Source organism: Cnephaeus nilssonii (genome assembly GCF_951640355.1).
Source record: "Cnephaeus nilssonii genome assembly, chromosome: 17".
Classification (NCBI taxonomy): domain Eukaryota; kingdom Metazoa; phylum Chordata; class Mammalia; order Chiroptera; family Vespertilionidae; genus Cnephaeus; species Cnephaeus nilssonii.
Genome location: NC_137088.1, coordinates 50,814,047 through 50,833,969, shown reverse-complemented (window position 1 = coordinate 50,833,969; position 19,923 = coordinate 50,814,047). Strand labels below are relative to the sequence as shown.

Genomic DNA, 19,923 nt, shown 5'->3' with positions numbered 1-19,923 from the left:
GACGCTGCACAGTATTTTATCAGCCTCTTGCTGGACTCTTGGATTTTTCCCATATTTTTCACTGTTGAAATCTGTGTTTTTGTTGAGCACCTTTTTATTTGAGTTTATGTGCTTTTTCGCGTTTTCTGTAGCATAAATTCCTAGAAGTGGGATTTCTGGGACAAGGGCTAGGCACATGGCCGGTTTCTATGGTGCTACCAAATGGCCTCCTCCAGGTTGTGTAAATGTGTACTTCCATCAAAGGCTGGGGGCTCTGAGCTGGGCACTTGGTAGGGGCAAGTCCTGCTTGCAGACCAGGACTGCACAGCTTGCCCAGTGTGGACAGCCACCGGCTCTGATATCTTAGGGTTTGAAGCGCTCACAGAGCAGAGAGCAGCCCTGATGGCCTATGAGTTGGAACCACACCAAGTAAAATTCCTGCCTCTCTACCCGTCTCCGGCATCCTGATGGGTTTCTCAGGTGCCAGCCATCTGAACAGTTTCCAGGGGAGCGCGGCTGCCACGCACCCTGGCTGGGCTGGCACAGGGACCACACTTAGTGACGGGGCCTGGGAATTAAGTCATCAGTCTTCACCAGCCAAGATCTGGCGGGAAAGGTAACAAATTGTCCTGGAAATCCTGCGTCTGACAGAGGCTCAGGGCTTGGCGGGTCACAGAATCCTCGCACCTGGCTTGGCGCTGGTGAGACTGTTACGTAACACACGGCTTTTCAGACTCCGAATTCCAAGGTCGCCGGCGAGTGAGGGAGCCGGTGCTGGGGACCTGTTTCCTTATCCACTTTCACATGACTTCAGAGCAGTAGGTTTTCATGTTTAAAGGCACCAAAATCAAATGAAGAATTTAAATGCTAATTCTTGAGCTCTGTTCCCAGAAGTTCTCATGCAGTCAGTCTAGGACAGGAACCAGGAACCTGCATCTAAACAAGCCCCATAGGTGGGCCCTGGCCAGTGTAGCTCAGTGGTTGGGTGTCGTCCTGTGCACCAAGAGGTCACAAGTTCTATTCCCGGTCAGGGCACATGCCCTGGTTGCAGGCTCGATCCCCGCTACGGGGCAAGCCAGAGGCAGCTGATTGATGTGTCTCTCTCCCTCTCCCTTCTTCTCTCCCTAAAAATCAGTCAACAAAAACAGATTAAAAGAAATAAAAAATCGCTGACCTCTATTATACACTGAGCCTTGGCCGTTCAGGTATGACTTCCTGGGGCAAAGACAGAGTAGCAGGTCAGGACGAGTGAAAGATGACCAAGTAGACAAATCTTGAGTTTAGGTTTCTCTCTTTTTCTTCCTATCAGCAAACGGTACCCCTAAATGTTCCCTGACTGTTTGAGGACCCCCAGAGTGTTTTCATTTCTGACCACTCTGGCAGCACCCTGTACCTCTCCTCTCTCCCCGGCACTCTTGCCTCGGATTGGCTCTGCCCTGGTGCCAGTGTAATATTCCACACTGACCGGATAGTGGAAGGTGGTCTGTCTTGGGTTATAGAATCAAAGTCACAGACTCTCACATAAGTGAGTGAACGCGAGAAAGGTATAAACTTACAGTTACAAAATAAATAAGTCCTGGGGATGTGATGTACAGTTGGCGGCTATAGTTAATGACACTGAATTGTATATTTGAACGTGGCTTAGAAGTTCGCATCACAAGAACAAATATTGCAACCATGTGTGGTGATGGATGCTGAGTAGGCGTGCTGTGGTGATCGTTTTCCAGCATATGCAAATAGCAACTCTTTGTCTTATAAACCTGAAACTAATATAATGTTATATGTCGAGTATATCTCAATAAAAATAATTTGAAAGACCACCCTCTACACTACCCCTTCCCCCCAAAAAAATTTAGACTTTCAGCTGGGAGAAGCTGGGAGAGGCTCTGGTGGAGAATCAGGAGGGAAGAGGAGCTGAGGCTCAGAGCAGAGATTTATTCGGGATCTTTGCAGGAGAGTGGAGACTCTAGGTCTCTTGCAGATGCTCCTTGACTTACAATGCAGATGCTCCTTGAGTTACAATGGGGTGACATCCCAGTTAACCTATAATAAGTTGAAAATACCATTAAGCCCAAATGCATTTAGTACCTCACTGTAGCACGCAGTTGTTTCCTCTCAGGACCACGTGTGGGAGTCGGAGCTGGGCCCGCGGCCGCTGCTGCCCAGCGTCATGAGAATATCCCACCGCATACCACTGGGCCGCGGAAGATCTAAACTCAGAATTTGGGGTATGCTTTCTACTGAATGCCAGTAGCTTTTGCACCATTGTAAAGTCACAAAATCATAAGTCAAGCCATCATAAGTCGGGGGCTAGACTTTTCCCACTACTCTGGTAAACACAGTTTATAGGAAATATACAATCCGTGGAATTTAACAAATGAAAATTAAAGATTTGACTAAGGTGAAAGGTGGGGGTCCTGACTGACTGGTGGGGCCAGGACCAGGGTCAGGCCACCGCCATGGGTACATAATTGAAAGGGGTGCCAAAAAACCCATTAGCCAAGATAAGCAGTATTTCAATGCAGTATTTTAAGAAGCAAAACTCATGCCAAAATCTATGTTTCACAAAATGTCAAATTTGTAAATAAAGTCAGGGTCGGTTTTATTGATTATCCCCTTTGGTGTAAGGCTCCAGTCTCGCTGGGCGTGGCCCTGGCACAGTGACAGGGACAGACATGGTAAGCAGATACGTTCGGATTCTAATAGGAATCAGTGTTAAGCCAGCATTCCCCCAAATGTGTCCTTTTGAGTCAGGGTGGATCTGGGTGGGGATCGGGTGCTATTGTCAAAACATGGGAAACAGCATGTTCTCCTCAGGAAACTCCTGCTGTGCCGAAGCAGTGGAAGGTCTTGGAATGTCCTTCAGCAGCTGCCAGACTTCCTTGCCTACAGAATTATTTTCGCATGATTCAGGGGGAATTTGGAGACTTTTCTTACCTCCCAGGCTGGTCCCGACGGGGTTCAGGGTGGGAGGAGAAAGCGATCGCCTTTGGAGGATGCTGGATGCTCAGCTCCTCCCAGCCCAGCAGCTGCTCCTCCATCTGTGCGGACCGCGCACCTGGCCGAGCCCACGCTGCCTCAGGAAGGCGGGGGAAGGGCACAGCCGGCTGGGGCAGGAGCCAGAGCTGGGAGCAAGTTTCCGTGGCCGGGCTCAATGCCTGTGCTTTCCAAGAACCCCAGCCCTGGCTTCGCTGGTCCCTTGTCAGAAGCAGGGGATAGGTTGGTGGCAGTTCTGGTGATGAGACAAGGAGAGAGCAGGATGGACAGGGCCACACTTCCTTCTCTCTTTCTAAGGTTTGCTGGCTCCTGGGCCGAGGTCTGGGGCTGGTGCAAGCTCAGATAGAGCCCCCTGGATGGTCTCTGTGATCACAACTTCCTGGATGCGATCATGAGAAACAAGCGATGCCAGGTGTTCTTTGCAGATTTGGGAGCTAAAGGAAAGCACCCCTTTGCTTTGTGGTCTTCGGGCCAGCAACGTCAGCATCTCCTGGGCACTGTTAGAAATGCAGAGGCCGGGCCTACCCCGAGGCCTTTGCCCTGCCCTCTGGTCCCTGACGGCCAGCATTCCGCCGCCTCCTTTCCCTCCTGCTCACGGCACTGCAGGAGCAGCAGAGCGCGGACAGAGCTGCTGTGCGACCTTGCAGTCCCCGCTCTCTCTTCCCCCCTCTAAAAGTTGCATAGAATGCCTAGCAATATATATGACGCCACACAGAAAAATGTTCAAAGGTGACGAACATGGTGAAGGACACTAACATGGCACCTGACCTCACTGTGCCAGCACCATCTGCACTCTGTGCGTTAACCCAACGGACGCTCAGTCCCCGGCACCCTAATGAGCAGGTTCCACAATCGCCGCTTCGCAGATGAGGGTGCTGAGGCATGCGCAGCTCAGGGCCTTGTCAGGAGGCACAGCTGTCAGGCGGGGCTGGAGGGTGAGCCGCACAGCCTCACCTCTGCACTGTCCCCGCTGCTTCATTCATCCTGCCCACCAGCGTCTTTGGGACACTCTCAAACCCACTCGGCCTAGACAGCTCCCCTCTGGCTCCCAGCCCCTTCCCGGCCCTCCTCCCTGCCTCTCTCCTGCTCACTCTCAGAGCACAGGGACTTTCTCTCTCTCGGCTCCTCCGCATCCTCTAGGTCTCACCCTGATGATCAGCAACGCGGTTCTTTGCCAGCTCTGTGCCAAGGTAGAGCCAGTCTCACACTCTCTCCAAGCCCTGTGTCCCCCACCTCCTGACTACTGTCCCGACAGCTGTGTGTCTGCGCTGACCCGGCCACGTCTTCCCTGCGCAGCGCTGCGCCCTGTGGGGTGTCCCCGGAGCCGCAGAGCCTGGCCGTGGCCGGGCTGCGTCAAACTCTTTGAAGAAGCCAAGTCGGTGTAGGGCCTGGCTGCCGCCTTCACCCCTGGGAGCCATTCAGCCAAGTTTCCTGAGCAAAGACTCGGGCGGCTGCTGGGGACTCGGGTGGTGGACTCGGGAAAGCCGCGTGGGGTGGGTGTGCGCCCAGGACGGCCGGGCAGGCTGGCTTCGGCGGCCGGAGGGCTGCGCGGCCTCTCAGTGAGGGGTGGGCTGTGTGCACCAGAGCCACAGCGCCCGCCCTGGGAGGCGGCAGGCACTAAAATTGACCCGCCTGTTTCCACAAATTGTCCCTTCGCTCCCTTTCACACTGCGCCTTCGTTGGGGTCACCATTTACCAGGAAGTTGATGGAATGAGCAATTCAGTGATAGAAGGTGGGAGACCGCCAGACCGATCGGAGTTTTGGCCTCCACCAGGTTCGTCCTGGTAACTGTACGGGGTCAGTAGAGAAGCGATTTTAGTCATGGTGTAAAGGCGAGTCCCTAAACCAAATGCTGCTAGAACACAGCACCTTAGGGTCGGGGACCCAGAATCAGCCGTGGCCCTAGGAACCAGCTCCTTGCGAGGACTCTGATCTTCAGTTTGGGCCAGTCTTCCGCAGTGGGGGGCAGGAAATGCTCCCCTAAGCGGGGAGGCGGGCGGAGCCTGGGGGTGGGGCTCAAGCAGAAGCACCCACACTCCCCAGCCCTCCCAGCCCTCCCAGCCCTCCCAGCCCTCAGCAGCTGCTGCCAGCGCTGTTCCCGGGACCACAGGAGCAGAGGGCAGTCCTGTGACTACGCGTGCGACCACATGGTCACATGGGACCCTGGACGGGCTGGACACTGGAGCCGAGAAGTAGGGAAGATGCATCCAGGGCTAGAGGCTTAAAGCTCCGCTGTGGGAGGGAAGTCAGGCGGCGCAGGCCTCCGCCAGGGAGCTCTCCAAGCTCACCGAGGGGAGAGCAGGCTGTGGATGGGTTTGTGAGGGGAGTTGAGGAGAAAACCCCCGATTTTGGAGACATAGCACCCCCAACAGGGGAGCACGCTCATCCTTCCCTAGAGAGGTGCACCGCCCTGTCCGGACTAGGCCAGGTGGTGTTTGCGGGATGGGGCGGGGCGCAGCCCTCAGCCTGGCTCAGCAGGGACCCCAGCATCCATCTGCTCAGCGGTGGCTCTTGCCCCCCAAGGACACTTAGCAATGTCTCAGGACATCCGCGTTATCACAACTCCAGAGCGCGCTACTGTGTGTAGTGGGTGAGGCCAGGCATGCTGAGCACCTGCACAGCCCAGGGCAGCCCCACAGAATTATCCTGCCCCGACGCCGGTAGTGCCGAGGCTGAGAGCCCCGAGTTAGTGGCTGAGGGTATGAGGCTGGTCTCCCGGAGCAGAAGCTCCTTTAGTCGTGGAGGACATTTTCCTGGAGCTCTGTCATCGGCGCGGGTTCCTCCAGCCCCGAGGGCACCGCGTCCCCAGGGTGCTGCAGACGCAGATTCGGATCCTGCAAGCTGCTGAGGATGTATGTCACTGCGCCGGTCCACAGGCCGCGCTTTGAGCAGCAAGGGGTTAGCGTGTGGTGATCGCCCCTTCCTTTCCTTCTCCCTCATTCTCTTTCCACCCCCACCCCCAGCCTTCCCTGTCATCCTCGGTTTGAACCATTCCATGCCCTGTCACCAAAGAACATGTGGTGGTTAAACTCCACTGCCCAGATGACAGCTGCTCTCCAGCTGTTGCCAATTAGGAATTCAGGGTGCTGATCGTATCAATTGACTTAATTGGAAAAAGGATCCCAAGGGACTTGATCAAAGTGCCCCCACACACTGAAGAAAGCTAGTACCTCAAAGGCGTGTTTGGCTTGGCCCGGGACACTCCCGCAGCGTGGAGGCCACGGCTTTGGGGATGCCCACGCTTCACAGGCATTCCTGTTCTAAAGCAGAGGTTGGCTGTTCCTAGAAAGGACCAGATGGCAAATATCTGACACTTTGCAGCTCAGACCGTCTCGGTCACAGCTACTCACTTCTGCGCTGTATCAGGGAGGCAGCCACAGGCAGTGTGCAAATGAATAGGTGTAGTTTAGTTGTGCTCCAATAAAACTTTATTTACAAAAACAACTAAGGAGCTGGACTTGACCCATGAGCCGTATTTTGCAGTACCCTATTCTTAACAGTTCCTGTTTATCCACTCTCTGCTTCAGCCCAAAAAAACAAAGCCACATAGGGAACCCTTACTGGAAGGAGCGGAATCCTCAGCCTGAGCGGTAAATGTCTAGAGCGCAGAGGTGAATAGGTACCATTTCTCTTACCGCACAGAAAGGTGAGTGTGTCTTTTAAGTTGGCAGAAAATCAGCTCTGGCTTCCTATGCCAGTTGTTTTTGTTTGTTTGTTTGTTTGTTTGTTTTTGTTGTGTGTGTTTTGTTGTTGTTGTTCTTAATGTTTTTGGAGGAGTGGAAGTAGAATAAATAAATAAGACACAGAAAGGTGTACCTTTAAGTCTGCGCATTCTTCTCTCAAGCCTTGAGCTCCTGGCTTCTGCTCTTAGGACAAATGGGGAATGGGACATGGCACAGACTGCCTTTCTCTTCCCTCAGACCACAGCATCCTGGGAAAGCCTCGATTTCTCTTGCTGTCCTGGCTTCTGTGAGACCTGTGTGCAGGGCGGGGACACTGTTGGACAGCAATGCTGCTGTTGCTACACGCCCTGGCCGCACGTCGCTGCTGACAGTTTAACCACAGAGGCACAGGCTGAGTGCCGTACTGACCTCTCCTTGTTGGCCGAGGCCTGCGGCCTCCACGGGGGTCTGGACATTTATGTAGCTTTTGGCCACACTGACCCTGGGATAAGGGTGAATCAAACCTAGGCCTTCGCTCCACAGTCTCCATCGAGCGCCTCTCACAAAGCCCAGCATTATTTGGAGAGAAAAAAACCCTCTTTGTCTATTAATAGGACAGAGTTCCACTTGAGAGGAGAGCGACCTGGCATCTGTGCTCACGCTGCGGGGGATCTCCTGCCAGGACCCCGGTGAGGCGGTCAGACGGTGGGCTGCAGCCAGAGCTCTCTGGAGAACTGGGTTCGCAGCCTCCACGTCCCCTCCAGCCCTGTGCTCCTGCACACATACACGCTCGCACACACACATCGTGGCTCAGGCAGCAGGGAGAGAAAAGTGCATTTATTGCAGGATCGCAGAGTGGCATTTGGCAGCCCCAGTTGGTTGGACTCTGTTGATTTGCAGCGTTTTGACAAATGGAATAAAGAGTTGAGTTTCATCTGGGTAGAAGAATAGTCCCCGACTGCAGTTTGGAGGCACAAATTATTTTAACAGTGGTTCATCAGTGGTGAACACTGCCATGTGTGGGGGCCTCTGTGGGTCGTGTTGCTCAGATTCATTCATTCCTGTCATCGTGCATTCATCAAGTATTTGGTGTAAAATTCTTGGGACATGCTGTCTTTTACTGGGGACTTATAGGCCCCGCACACTTCCTTCCTGCATATTGAATCCAGGTCCTGGGATGGGGGCTAGCAAGCAGGAGCCAGCCCCTGCCCCCTTGTGGCTTATAGACTAGCCAAGTAGACGGAAAGGAAATAAAAACTATATGAATATATTACAGCTGTGATGGGTCTTAAAAAGGAAAGGTACATATTTTCTCACTAATAACCACGACAGTTTTCAGTCGCCGATGTGCCCATTTTACAGATGCATCTCAAGAGGTTCAAAAGCTGCCCGAGTCACCCAGCCAGGAAGTGGCTCTCTCTCCACTTCTGCTCAGAGTGAGAGAGGAGGGGGGTGTTTACCAAAGTGAGGTGTGAACTGTGATACTACAGTTCCATCTTGGGGACGTGGCAACTGCTCATTTAAACAGAGCTCCAGAGCTTTGATTAATGAGACAAAACACTTTTTGTAGATGGAGGAGCTAATTTTAAATCACGTGTTCTTCACCTTTAAAATTGGAGAAGCCCCAGATGGTGGGCGGTGTGATGAACCGCCGGCGACAATGAGATCGACAGGTGTGGCGCTGGTGTTTTTGCTCCTCTCGGCTGGCGTCCCACCATCTGAATCACAGTCCGTTGTTCTTTGGGTCTGGTCCACTCCAGGTCAGGGGGTGGTGGCTTCTTCCTGGCGGTGGGTAGTGTGGGGATTCATTGATCTCAACTCCACAAATATTTCCTGAGCACCAGCGGGGTGCCAGTCAGTGCTGCTGCCGGGAGAGCACAGGGAACAGGAGAAAAAGACCCCTTTCCCACGGGCATTCATTCAGCTACAAACATACACACACACCGAGGAAAGTAAGTCAGGATGGGGCCTCACGAAAGGTCAGGTACTGCAGCGAGACTGGTTGGTGGGGAACAACCTTACTCCTTTAGAAAGAGCGAGCTGGGCAGGCACCATGGAAGAGGGGACATTTACCTGAGGCCCTTGATTAGAGGACGTCAGCTTTGCCAAAGGGAGGGTTCTCCAAAGGGGCTGGAGTGAGCTTGCTGGTGCGCTCGCTGGAGGAGGAGGGAGAGTGTAAGTGAGGCGGAACAGGGGGCGCGAGGAGCACCATTTAGCCAGTGGTTGTGGGGAGACAGAGGGCCTTGTGTTCCGCATAAGGACTCTGGGTTTTGCCACAGAGCCACCCTGTTGAGAAGCACGTGCACAATTATTGCTCATCTGTAGGCCATTTTCTTCATGCCCTGCGTGGAAGAAGCCCCTGGAAAAAGTTCTGAGTTAATAAATGAGAACAGACAGACCAGGCAGCATGTCCAATCCCACAGCACAACTGCTGGGGGAAGAGCTAGGTGTAGGTAACACTGAGTGGGCCCTGGCCTTGTGCACGGGCCCCCCTGCTCTTCCAGAGCGGGTGGACTAAGGGCACCCTGAAGCCCCAGGACACGGGCCCATAGACGGGAAGACAACACCCTCCAGTGGAACTGACGCTGCCTGTCTCACCGTTACCTACTCAGTGAGACCTGAATCTGCACACACAGGACGTTCTCACAAGTGCTTGACTTCAGCGCCTATAAAAGACGGTTCAGGAGAACAGCATGTCTGGGGATGTGCAGTATTTGCTAGGTTGTTAATGCTGACCCTAATTCCACTCCAGGGCGTGAGTAGACAGCTGGGCAAAGATCAGTGCATCTACCGGTATAGCTTTTGCTCCTACATGTGATCTTTGAAGATTTTCCCTCCTTACTGAAGTTGATCCGCTCACAGAACTCATCATCATCTCAGGTTTCTCCCTCTTCTCTCCGCCTTCAGATGGGGAAGGTTCTGGGAGCGATGATGATGATGATGAAGAAGAAACTTTTTATTTGAAAGCTAGAGGCTCGGTGCACGAAACTAGGGGTCCGGCCACCCGCCCCAATCGAGGCTGGGCTGGCCAGTGGGAGGGGCCATGGGAGGTTGGTTGGCTGGCCCTGCCCTCCCAATAGGGCCGGTTGGCTGGCCACAGTACGCATTATAGTGACTGGTCATTCTGGTCATTCAGGTTGCTTGGCTTTTATATATGTAGATAGATAATTTTGAACTTAGTGAAAAGTTGAAAAAATTGAACAAATAATTGTCACAGTGCATTCTTTACCTAGATTCACCTATTGTTAATACTTTTCCCCATTTTAAAAATCATTTTCTCTCTCTTGACTGCACACAATTTATTTCTGGACCATTTGAGAGCAAGTTGCATTCACCTTGGCCATTTGCCACTGTGACTTCCACGTGTATTTCCCAAGAATAAGGATTATCTCCAACACTATCATAATTATCAACTAACCACAACTAGTGTACCACAATACACTTATCAATTTCAATGTCCCAGTTTTTGTCAGTCAATAACAGTCATCCTTTATAGCATATATTTTTGCTGCAGAACAGGTTCCAGTCCAGGCTCAGGCATTGTCTGCCATAGTTCCTTAGTATCCTTCGGTCTAGAAAACCTTTCTTAGTCTTTCTGATACTGAATTTTGTAAAGAATACAATCTATTTTATTCTTATTAGAACATTCCTCCTTTGGATGTTTGTCTAATCGTACTTCTGAATTCATCCAGGATCTGTATTCTTGACTGGAAGACTGCGTAAGTCATAGTGTGTCCCTCTTAGAACATCCTCCTCAGAGGTGCATGAAGTCCAGTTGCACCTTGTCAGTGATGTTAAGTTTGATCTCCACTGTATAGTCACTAAAGTTCCCCTTACAGATAATAAGTAATGGGAGGGGGGACACTTACTAATACAGAAATAATCTGCCACCCCCCTCAGATTTACCCCCAAAATTTAGCATACATTGACTCTTGCATGAACCAGTCTTTACAGGGGATGGTTACAAACCCAGCACTCCTGTCTGCACTCCCTCTGAGCGTTCTATATACAAGACCTCACTCCTTCCCCCTTTTATTTATTGACTAGAGGCCCATTGCACAAAGAGATTCGTGCAATAGGCCTTCCTGCCCTTGGCTTCCAGCACCAGTTTTCCTCTGGCACCCGGGACCCAGGCCTTTGCTCTGGCCGGAGTCTGCCGTCTTCATCTTCACTGCAGACTCTGGAGTCTGCAGTCTTCATCTTCGCTGCGCCCAAGTGCCGCTCCTGTAGATCCCTTCGCCCCCCACCCTCCCTCTCATAGCAGGTGTCCTGCCCCGCCCGGCCACTCCACACCTGGAGCAGATGTGCGGCCACCATCTTTGTCCTTCTAATTTGCATATTCCCTCCTGATTGGCTGGCGGGCGTAGTGGAGTGATGGTCAATTTGCATGTTTCTATTTTATTAGTGTAGATGCTTATATCTGTTGTCAGTATGGACTCATGAATTCCTGTTTTTTTTCAGTGGTTTATAAGTCATTACTGTTTTAAATATTATAGTGCTCAAATTGCTCAGCTTTGGCTAGAGGGAAGCCCTTGAAGTGGGCCTGTGTTCTTCTGACAAACTCCCATCGCTTTTTATTGCTAACACTTCCTTACTTTTTGGCATAACATGATTTTCCAGACTCATCTCTTACCTTCCCTTCTCCTGTCCTAGAATTGGCCATTTGTTTTAATGGGAAGGCTAGAAAGTACCACAATTTATTTATCCTTTTCCTGTTAATGAAAGATTGAGTTGTTTCTTGTTCTGGGCTATTCTAAAGAAAGCTTCTCTGAATACCCTTGTGCATTTTTTGGACCAATGAATGGATATATAATCAGAAGTGGTGATGGAAAGTCATAGTATCTCATATACCCAACAGAAATTACTAAGTCCATAAAAAAGGACACATTCAAAGCAGCCTTTTCACACTGTGTGTGTGTGTGTGTGTGTGTGTGTGTGTGTGCTTAGCTTTAGTAGATATTGATAAGCAGTTTTTCAAAGTGCTCATAATATTCATTTACCAGGGGAGCAGAAGCAAGTTGTTGGGCCCAGTAAGTGGGGAGGAGTAATCATGGTAGGGTCATAACGGGCCTTAGCAATCCAGACATGTTGTCTGCGACCAGAAAAGGCAAAATTGCTGATCCTTTCAATAGATAGATAATGAGCCCAGCCAGTGTGGCTCAATGGTTGAGCCTCGACCTATGAACCAGGAGGTCATGTTCGATTCCTGGTCAGGGCACATTCCCAGGTTGTGGGCTCGATCCCCAGTAGGGAGTGTGCAGGAGGCAGCCGATCAATGATTCCCTCTCAGCATTGATGTTTCTCTCTCTCTCTCCCTCTCTGAAGTCAATAAAAAATATATATATTTAAAAAATAGATAACGAGTGAGAAATGATGGGATTTTTCCACCTGGTCCATTCTTAAGTTTCTCTTTAGATTGCTGCTTTACGATGGGCAGAGTGGAAGGGATTGAAGTCAGGAATCTCCCGTGACCTTCAAAGTGGTTGCTATGTCAGTAATACCAGCGACGGCACTTAGGGAACGCAGGTCCACCGCTGGGGCCCCTCCTGTTAGAGAGCGTTTAGGGTCACTGCGTTGTTTAAAAAGGGCCTCCCCAGGGGCAGGACTGTCCCGAGTCCAACTCACATCTGGCCCCGTTAGAACCTGGAGCACTCATTTACTAAACAGTCTGGGCAGTGCATGTCCCTCTGTCCACACCCAGGGAGGCGTTTCGTTTTCCAGACATTAGAGGGACATCAGGCAGATCAGGGAACTGCTGGAAGCTGACAGGGCACTGAACTGGCCGGCATCCCGGGACTAGATTCCAGGCTCCGTTTTGCCAGGAAGTGCGTGGGCATGGCCCGCCTCCAAAGTGTCCTGGTCCAAAATACCCGCCCTAGGTGGCTGTCGAGATCACTGGACTCACAGAGTCCCGTCCCGGGAAGCGCTTTGGAGAGTGAAACTCTACACGGAGCAGCATCGCACCCAAGATGCCCGGGGGGCTCCTGGTAGCTTTGCTGAGCCTCTGCAGGAATTAACGAGTCAAGCGTGTCTGCGGATGCATCTCAGCTGGGGTCCTCGGTGGGCAGTGCCCGCGGTGGGTGGGGAGAGCCCTCCCGCACCCTTTGCCAGCAGCCTCTGTGCTGTCCACTGGTGCACAGCCGCACGCAGCGACCCTGAGTGATGAGCACTCGGATGCCCCCCAGCGACAGCGGCCCCCATTCCCGGCCTCCGTATTAACCTCCAGGCCCTGTCCTCTCCCCGCAGGCCTCTCCGCGGACGGCGGCGCCAAGCGCCAGGAGCACCTGTCGCGGTTCTCCATGCCCGACCTCAGCAAGGACTCGGGCATGAACGTGTCGGAGAAGCTGAGCACCATGGGCACGCTCAACTCGTCCGTGCAGTTCCGCAGCGCCGAGTCGGTGCGCAGCCTGCTGTCGGCCCAGCAGTACCAGGACATGGAGGGCGGCCTGCACCAGCTCGGCACCCCGCTCGGCTACCGGGACCGGCCAGCCCGCGGCCGGATGCACCAGAGCTTCGACTTCGACCCCGGCGTGGCGGGCGGCCAGCTGCCGGGGCCCGAGGGCGCGAGGATCCAGCCCATGAGCGAACGCACGCGGAGGCGCAGCGCGTCCCGCGACGATCCCCGCCACTTCCGACCCCACCGGTCGCGAAGGTCGCGCCGCTCGCGCTCCGACAACGCCCTGCACCTGGCCAGCGAGCGCGAGGCCGCCTCCCGCCTGAAGGAGAGGCCGCCGCTCCGGGCCCGGGAGGACTACGACCAGTTCCTGCGCCAGCGCAGCTTCCAGGAGAGCCTGGGCCAGGGCTCCCGCAGGGACCTGTACGGCCAGTGCCCCCGGACTGTGTCGGACCTGGCCCTGCAGAACGCCTTCGGGGAGCGATGGGGACCCTACTTCGCCGAGTACGACTGGTGTTCCACCTGCTCCTCCTCCTCCGAGTCTGACAATGAGGGCTACTTCCTGGGGGAGCCCATCCCCCAGCCCGCCCGCCTGCGCTACGTCACGAGCGACGAGCTTCTGCACAAATACAGCTCCTACGGCCTCCCCAAGTCGTCCACGCTGGGCGGCCGGGGGCAGCTGCACAGCAGGAAGAGACAGAAGAGCAAGAACTGTATCATTTCTTAATCTGGCCGGGGCCAGGGGGTCGGGGAAGGTGGGAGCTAAGAATGTAAATTCAGAAACTTGCACTGTTTTTCCTTTGAAAGCGCTTTTCGGGGTGGTTACGGGGGGGAGAAGGCGGGGCGTGCTCTCAGTGGATGAAGGCAAGGTCACAGGTTGACTCGGTGGGTAGTCGCAGTTCTTGGCATGTTGACTATTATTTGCACATTTCACTTTGGAAACGCTGTGGACTGCGTGGCGGCCGCGGCTGGTCGCCTCGGTGTGTGCAGTTGCCACTCCTAAGATGGCAAATTGCTTCCTGCTCGCTTGTATCCTCTCTGGTTCTCTTCCTTTTAGGACCCCTTTTCCAGTGAGTAATTTGTTTATTAGCCAGGACCCAAGACTAAGTTATTTACATGTCCATTGTAAATGCAATGTAAATGAGAGTTCTGATAAAATATTTTTGTATTTTGTAATATCAAAGGAATTTCTATATGGTAGACTCAGTGAAACCCGCATGCCATCCGCATCGTCTTCGTGTAGTATTCAGAGTGGCCAGGACCACCACCTTTTTCTTTTTTCTATACAAGTTTGTTACATGTCAGTGAGACTTTTTTCAAAGGAGTTTATTCAATTTGGCTTTTTGTGGCGAAAAAAAAACACACACAATTATTCTATCCAAAGCATTTTATGCTCTAGTCCATCTTAAGGAGCCATCCTTAAGTCCACTCCCACCCTCAGTAGAATGTATTCTCTACGAAGTGGTAGTCATTTTTTTAATAGCGAACATAACCTTTGCCCATTAGAGAAACCAATCAGTGTCAGTCAAGTTCCGCGAGAAACGCCATCCCTGCTGGGAACCTTGAAGCTGCTCACGATTGATCTCTTTCTTGGGGAAAATACAGTGACTGTGAGTGGTGCTGTTGTGTGACGTCAGCATGATGTTGTTTTGAATGTGGCATTATTTTCTGGTGCTCATGTTTCCTGGATTGTATTACCCGCTTTCCTTTGCCAAGGCAGACGGAACAGCTGCCTCAGCCTGACAACCGGTTGTCCTCAGTGCAAATGAACTTGGGCCTTAGAACTTAGGGGCAGAGGGTTCTGACGGGGCTCTGGGGGAGACGGTGTGTCCTAGATTGTACGTCATGCATGGAGAAGGAATGAGGTGATCAGAAAGCAGGGAGAGGGTAGAACTGATGGAGAATAGGAAGGAAGGCCAAGGCGAAGAAGAACTTCTGGAAATGAAGCAGAGGAACGGTGACGGCCAGCTTGATGAGCCCCCAGTGCTTGAGGAAATAATTCCGTTTAACACCCTCCCTATCCAGAGTATCTGGGTCAGCCAGGAAGGTTGAGCTGCTCAGGAGGCGTCCGTGTAAAGGCCTTGAAAAGCAGATGTTGTTGAAAGGAGGATTTCCATTGTGAACTTAGGGGACCGTTGGTCAGACTGAAAATGGGCTCAAAAGTGAATTTGCTTCAAGAAGACATTTAACGGTTGTATTGTTTATAGTAAAATAAAACTCCCTACCTTGCTTCAGTTAAAAATGAAGCGCTTGCTTTTTCCCCCATTCTCCTCCTCCCCTTAATGGATTGTGGCGGTTGAACTAACCCGTCGCAGGACCCACCTTTAGTGAGACGTTCTGTCCATGTGTTACACGGTATATCTCAGTGGCCCTCTGCCATGGTGAGGTGAGCGTGGTCTCTTTTCAATACAGTAGTTAACATTTTCTAGTATTTTTTATGGAGAGAATGTGAAACGTGGCTTTTCAGACCCCATGCCACATGGGTCTGGGGAAAGGAAGGCTGTGCGGGATGTCGAAATGGCGCTCCATTCAGGATGTATTAAAATAATTTGCTTTTCAGGTATTAATATGACATTTGTCATTGTCACTGATTTTTTTAAAAAGCAATACAAGTGTTGGTTGTGGCTGTTTTCCGCATGCTATCTTCATATCTAAATGCTTCCTTAAGTATCCGAGCCTCCGGAGAATTACTCTATTACGTTTGTATAGTAAGTTTGTAAACTGCTTGGCAAACTGATTTTAAGAAATAATGTGCAACATCACATGACTAAAGTGGCAGGTTTCTGGTAGAAATTGGGCAAGTCCAATTTGGATGTTCGAGTTCCTTGATTGATGAGAATAAAAAGGGGTTTTGGAAAAAGGGAAAAAGAGAAAAAGGGGATGACTTTGTGGCCCGGGACCCAGTGAAGGAAATTCTCCTGGTAAAGGTTGCCTTCTACCTCCGTCCTTCTCAGAGTACCTCTTGCACTTCCCAGATGAGGCTTTACCCCATCAGCAGCAAGAAGAAGGTGGCCGAGAAACTGACACATAACTAGTGTCCAAAGGAATTGAAGGAATGAGCAATTGGCCATCTAGTCGCCCAGAGAGCACCCGGTGGCCGAACTGGTCAGAGCTTGATGTGTCGTAGATAGAAGCCTCGGGGTCAAACTGTCTGCAGGCGAGGTCCCCTCCATCGGTTCCAACTGGCAGAGGTCTTCCATGCACATGCAGCGGGCGCCTTACAGAGAATGCCGAGGAGGACGGCTGGATCCCCACGGTGATGGGAGGACCTCAAGTGAAGGCCCAGAGAGAGCAGGGTGTCGTTGTACTGGGAGTTCCACCTGTTGGTGACAACTTACATACAACATCCCAGAATCCCACTCCCCAAAATTCTGTGCGTTCTTTTCTGAGGCAAGAGCTTAGGGTCCTTAGCTGATTCCTCCATCATAACTACTAGCTCTTCTTGGTCAAGTTGCCCTGTGAGTGAGGCCTGAACTCACCTCTTCTTAGATCATCGTTTCATCTTCAATAAACTGTTTCTATCAAAGTAATCTTTTCCCAGTTTCCTCTCTGCTCTCATGCCTTAGGGTTTTGTTAGTTTGTTTTTCTACCTCTCCTCAAATTAGTCCTCTTCTTGTCTTTAGGCTAACACCACAGCGTTAGGGTACAGTTCATGTCCTGCTTGCTGCTCAATTCAGTGGCATCAGAACTGGCTCTCTCCCAAGAAGTGGAAGTCATTGACAGTGTCCTGGATGGCCCTGCCAATGCACCACCTGTGATACTGTGGACAGGTTTCTTAGCAGGCTGGTGGCATTGAGCGTGGCATTCAGGTACCCCTCCTTCTGCCATGTAGTTCTGGGATCTCTACCAAGTGTGAAGGTGAGTGAGCTGAGGGAAATCAGAGCTGTGCTTCTTGGTTAGGCACATGTTCAGAGGTGGAGAATCCCTAGTGCTGTGAGTTCAACAGCTTCTCTCCGTATTCATCTTGTGTTCTCCAGTCCTTCCCTTCCACCCTCAGTCAGCTCAGTGGCCGAGCAGTTTTGTGCATCTACTACAGCACCTGAGGCAGCTCTTCCTCATTCTCCTTCCTGTAGGATGCTCCTGCACTGCATCAAGACTCCATTTCCTTCTCCTGCAGCAGCTTCCTGCTTCTTGGGTCCCACTAGCAATGGTGGAGTTCAGGTGGGGCCAGTGATGGAGGGCAGGTGGGGCCAGTGATGGCATATACGTAGCAAATACTCTGCCACTTGGGCAGATATAACCAATGCATCACTGTGTGCTTTCTAGAGAACATGGATATACTGGTAGCCTCATAAATCGGTGACACTCCAGCCAGCCAGAACCAGTTGGTCAGAATTGATCTTATTTGTCTAATAACAAAACTTATTTATGAACTGACTCTTATTTGTCTTTTTACTCTGGGCTTCTTTACCATTGGGCAAAAACAGCCACTTAGGAGGCATCATTCATAAATAATTGTGAGAGTCCAATTCCCGTGCCCCCAGATTGTGGATGCTAACAGGAGCTGACTTCTTTAGGCGAAATGAAGACAAATCTCTTTGGCTTTCTTTTCCCTTCTCATGTTCTTGGACAAGTATTATAGTCAGCCCCTGTTCGTCCTCTTGTGGAGGTCAGATAAGAGTTCATCCTTGTCTTCATCTAATCCACCTTCTAACAAGAAATAACACAAATATTTAAATTCCAAGGAGAAGTGCTCTTTGTGTATTTCTAACAGAAACCAGATGCTAACACCTAAGAAGGAGAATCTATAAAAAGGGAAGTGGAAGATGGAACCAGCTAGCTGAATATTTCATGCCAGAATAGTTGCTGTTAGCAACTGCTCAGCACCTTCAGGGCTTTGAGAGGGCTCTGGACAGCAGGTCTTCCCACCCACATGCAGCCGGGCGCCTTACAGAAGCGTAGCATTCCAGGTGTAGCTCAGCCGAGCCGCCTCTGCCGATTTGGAAGGCAGTCCCATGCCCCTTTGAGGTATATATACTTCTCTAGGCACTAGAGAAGTAGAAATGAAGCGAGTTTTGCCTTGCCTCCAGCGGTTGGTCCCTCTGGGACCCGGCAGATATGAATGAACCCTTGATTGTCCGAACACTGGGAAGTAGTCACCATGGTTAGGATGAAGAAAGGATTTGATTCTTTTTCCATTTTCTCATAATAGTAGCCCAGTCAACACAAGACTCATAAAACATGACTCACTGTTTTATAGGCTGACTTCCTGCTGACAAACTAGCTTTCCTCAAGGGGAATACAAAGGAGGGAGAAGCTCCCATAGTGTCGGGGAAACATTTCTGTGATTCTGATATGATGAACCCACAGGAAAGGAAAAAAGTTGTCTATCCTGAGAGTTTTCTGAGACATCCCTTCACCCTACTGGGTCTTTGGCCATTGATGTCCAATAGGTCACTGACCAAGCTTTAATACATTTTTTGGAAAGAGTTACTCACCAGTCAGGTCTGTTCTCAAGCCTTTCTGATGATTTCCATATTTCCCCATAAAGCATTTTGGTTCTATTTATGGACCCTGACTTAACACTCTGTGGCCTACAAGTCCTCCATTTTCCTTAGCAAATTAGGACTTGGTCATTTTCCCTCTCCTAAACACATTCTTTCCCGCACAGGATTGCTTTGCCCATCTCCTGCTTTAATTCCAAGTACAAACGAAGCCTCGGAGGGCCGGAGGAGGGGAGGCGGGCCGGTGTGCCGTGTGTGAGCGTCGCGCTGTTTGTTAAGAAGGTCTGCCGCGGGCCTTTGGTGCAGGCTCTGCCAGAGACTGTTGTGAACACTTTGCTTGAGATCCTGTACAATGGATATGCTGTTTTACTGATGTCTGTAATACATTTGTAAACTTCCAGTAAAATTTGAATAAAAGAAATGTTGCCATTTCTCCCTCGCTTTCCAGATTTTTGAAACACTTTGCCTTTGAGCATCTCAACAGAAAAGAGAGAAACTGCACGTGGCCGGGATGAGATTCACTATGAAAGATGAGCCTGACTATGTTCATCAGAATGTCTCAACTTCAGCCTTTTCGACTTTGGGGCCAGTTCTCTGTGGCAGAGGACTCGCCTGTGCTTTGTGGGGTGTTTGATAACGTCTCTGACCTCCACCCACAGACACCAGTAGCATCCCTCCCCCTGAGTTGTAAGAACCGAAGTGTCTCCATATATCACACCTATTAGGATGATGACTAGTTAAAAAAAAACAACAGCTAGAAAATAGCAAGTGTGGGCGAGGATGTGAACAAAATGGGAACCCTCGCACACTTTGGTGGGAATATAACATGACACAGCCTCTGTGGAAAACACGGCGTTCCTCAACATCTTTAAATAGAATAGCCATATGATCCAGCAATTCTACTTCTGGATATATACCCACATAATTGAAAGCACAGCCTCAAAAAGATATTTGTACACCCATGTTCCTATCAGCATTATTCACAATTAGCTAAAAAGATGGAAGCAAACCTAATAGCCATCAGGGGATGAATAGATAAATAAAATGTGATATATACATACAATGGATGAACCTTGAGGACATGAAGATACATGAATTAAGCCAGTCACAAAAAGAAAAATACTGCATAATTCCATTTATATGAGGCACCTAGAATAGCCAAATTCATAGGAGAGGTTGCATGGTGGTTGTCCAGGGCTGGAGGGAGAGCCAAATGGGGAATTGTGTAATGGGTATAGAATTTTTTTCAAGATAATTCTGAAAATTGAGTGCACAACAATGCGAATGTACTTAACACTATTGAACTGTACATTAAAATGATAAAATTTTATGTTGTCTTAATTTTTAAGTATGTTTTTATTGGTTTCAGAGAGAGGAATGGAGAGTGAGAGAGAGCTAGAAACATCAATGAGGTAGCACCTCACACCTGCCAGAATGACCACCATC

At 50.7% G+C, this 19,923-nt stretch overlaps 1 protein-coding gene across 6 annotated transcripts in view; it reads left to right on the top strand.

Moving 5' to 3' along the window:
- Nucleotides 1–18,898, top strand: part of PRICKLE2 (prickle planar cell polarity protein 2) — a 321,728-nt gene extending 302,830 nt beyond the window's left edge. For all 6 annotated transcript variants that reach the window (XM_079794944.1, XM_079794949.1, XM_079794946.1 and 3 more), the window contains one exon: nt 12,886–18,898. In XM_079794944.1, coding sequence (XP_079651070.1) covers nt 12,886–13,760 — 875 coding nt within the window. In that variant the 3' untranslated portion in view covers nt 13,761–18,898. The remainder of the gene's footprint in view (nt 1–12,885) is intronic.
- The last annotated feature ends 1,025 nt before the right edge of the window (nt 18,899–19,923 follow it).